The following is a 2,634-nucleotide window of genomic DNA, read 5'->3' as shown; positions in this document are numbered from 1 at the left end:
TTACAGTATACAAGTAGGCTTTTATTAGGGCAAAGATTTCCATATCCATAAAGACAGCATTAAACCACAGATCCAAATTATTAATGTACAATTAATTATAAATGAAGATATTTTAGCATATAAATCAAAGTCTTCACAGGTTTTAATTACCAGGACCTCATAACATTTTCCAACTAATTAATGAGAAACACCTATAAAAAAAGGGCACAAAGGATATTCTAACATATCAAAGAGAGTATTTTCCTGAATCACTGTCGATAGTATAAAACATACTTTACAGGGCAAAAAACCTGAAAAAATAACTTTGGGAAAAGTCATAATGCAAAGATTGATAATGTATATTAATAATTTAAATAAATAGGGCCGGGGAGATGGCTCAGTAGAATAAGCACTTGCCTGGGAAGCTCAAGGGGCTGAGTTCAATCCCCGGTTCCTCCAAAAAAACCAAATTAAGTAAACATATGGTCACAAGCATGAAAATGCGACCTCATTATCTGAGTGTTTATTAAAATACAGAATAGACTGAAACAAATGAAAAATCAAGACCTTAATAAAGTGACAATTATTTTATAAAATAAGATGCAAAATGAAGTAATCATTATAAATAAAGACATTTCTCCAGAGTTTTCATATTAGGATCTCATAAATTCATTTTCCAATTGATAGGTATTTTCATCGTATGGCAGATACTGAAATATCAAGCAGCAAATAAACTCATTATTTCCTGAAATAGGGGTAACAAACGATACACATAGCTTTAAAAAAATGTGAACAACATGGTGAATTAACTTACTACCTTCTTCAAAGAAAAAAAGAGTAATTTTCTTGGCAGAATTTAAGCACCACTGGAAGACACACACTGTAACACCAATTAATGAGACACTTGGTATTTTTAGTACCAAACTACTTCAACGGTGAAAATGACGTAGGAATCAGAAGAATATTCTGCTGAGACTCCAGGCAGTTGACACTTTCTCGAACAGCTGCCATAACCCTGGGATCCTCATGAGATTCATGTCTCCCAGCTGCACGACTGTCAGCACTCTCATGCCACCAAAGGACATGAACTCTGTTGAGTGCTCCATATTCGGTGTGGAAAACACCAACTAGTTTTGTGTAGCCTCGATTGACATGGGCATGAACTGCCCTTTTAAATGCATCGCCCCACAGAGCTGGACCACCAGGTTTCATCTGAAACGTAGCCAGTTCATAGACTCCTTCTTTTGCAGGCTGTTCTATCTTGCACCATGGGACCAGATAAGTACTCTCACTTTCTTGTTTATCAATGTGAACCAAATTTGGAATAAGGAACTGTTCTTGCCATTCTTTATCTTTGGCCAATGCTTTCTGGACTGCAGTTCGATGAGCAAAATTATCATATTTCCAAATATGAAATACTTTGTTCATTCTGCCTCCAAGTTCTACACTCCAGTATCCAATCAATTCAGAGTGAGCTGTCCGAAGATGAACATTTTTCTTAAAATTTTCCAGGAACTCATTCATTTTTGAGGGTTTAAGATAACAGGTTCGAAATTCATACAGCATTCCATCCTGTTGTCTGGGCCCTGAGACGCGCGCGCCCCGAGCGCGGCGGGCGGCGGCGACTCCTCTCCCCTGGTCGAAAATATATTTGAGTGCCCTCTGATTTTTGTTATGCCTGCTGGGTTAGTTGTCTGTATGTCTATTCTGTGAACAGCTGATCCTTTTTTTTTGGGCTCAACAATTTTTACCTTTCCTTTGTCTTTTTGCATTCTGGGATTATTTGTTTTAATATAGTCTGGTTTAGAGACTCAAAGGCATGCAAGCACCGGGGTTACCAGCTCATCTAAGTGATCATAAAATTGGCTTTCTCAAAACTTAGCCAAAAAAAGGTAATTAAATAAAAGTTCCTCAGGGTGGGAAGAGATTCTTACACAGGACTCCAGTTGGTGCACACAGGCGTTGCCAGCCTTTGCTCCTCGGTAAGGAGCCACCAGTGGTCTCCAGGGTCCTGTGGGAGACACCCCGATAACTTGGTCGTGGTCAAAAGATGAAGATCTCTAGAGGAAGTACAATAAGGTCTTCTCACAAAGGATGCTCTTGGGACAAAACCAAATCAAGACACAAAGGTTCCCAAGTGTGTAGGACTATTCATCACTGTTGTGTCATTGTGTACTAAATGTCTTCACAATTCCAGTTGTACAGGTCTCATAAAATGTAGAACAAGGATTCCTTAGTGTGTTGAAACTTTTTTGAGATTCAAACCTCTGAATTTGAATGATTGATTAAAAGGGCTTGGGGACCGCGGTTCAATCCCCAGCTCTACATGCCTTACCACACCTGACCTGAAGGCAGCCTGAGCCAGCCAAAGAAAAAGAAAAGAAAAGAAAATTAAATAATAAAGGGTATGCTACGTCAAAATGAAAATTTAAGTTTGCTGCAAAATGTGATCCTGATTGTCATGCTCCAGTGCTGTGTCGGGTTCTGATTTCTAAATTTCTATGTAAAAATACATAATGTTGTTTGCTAACATCCTGTAGGGATTCAAGTATTAGAATGCCCACAGTTGTTAGAGAATCACAGTGTCATTTTGTGTTCTGAAGCAGGTGGTGTTCAGCTGAGACCGCGACACGAAGCTTCCCGCCTCCGTCACCA

At 39.0% G+C, this 2,634-nt stretch overlaps 2 protein-coding genes across 1 annotated transcript; both read right to left on the bottom strand.

Annotated features, from left to right (window-relative positions):
• LOC101582899 (HLA class I histocompatibility antigen, B-38 alpha chain-like) overlaps positions 1–2,634 on the bottom strand; it is a 245,968-nt gene that overhangs the window by 139,085 nt on the left and 104,249 nt on the right.
• LOC101576404 (protein NipSnap homolog 3A) lies at positions 410–1,751 on the bottom strand. The gene is made up of 2 exons (XM_012516167.2): positions 1,731–1,751; positions 410–1,614 (listed from the first exon to the last, which is right to left on the bottom strand). Exons 1-2 carry the CDS (start codon positions 1,749–1,751, stop codon positions 904–906), a joined length of 732 nt encoding a protein of 243 aa, XP_012371621.2. The 3' UTR covers positions 410–903.

The sequence above is a fragment of the Octodon degus genome, unplaced genomic scaffold, assembly GCF_000260255.1.
Source record: "Octodon degus isolate 3935 unplaced genomic scaffold, OctDeg1.0 scaffold00005, whole genome shotgun sequence".
In the NCBI taxonomy this organism is placed as follows: Eukaryota; Metazoa; Chordata; class Mammalia; order Rodentia; family Octodontidae; genus Octodon; species Octodon degus.
Note: the sequence above shows the minus strand (reverse complement) of the source record. Positions and strands in the feature narration are given on the sequence as shown.

Coding starts and splice junctions, on each gene's coding strand:
- LOC101576404 (XM_012516167.2), bottom strand. CDS start 1,751: ATGCAAAAAGACAAAGGAAAG. Junction 1,615..1,730: donor TGCAAAAAGACAAAGGAAAG/GTAAAAATTGTT, acceptor ATTTTCGACCAG/GGGAGAGGAGTCGCCGCCGC.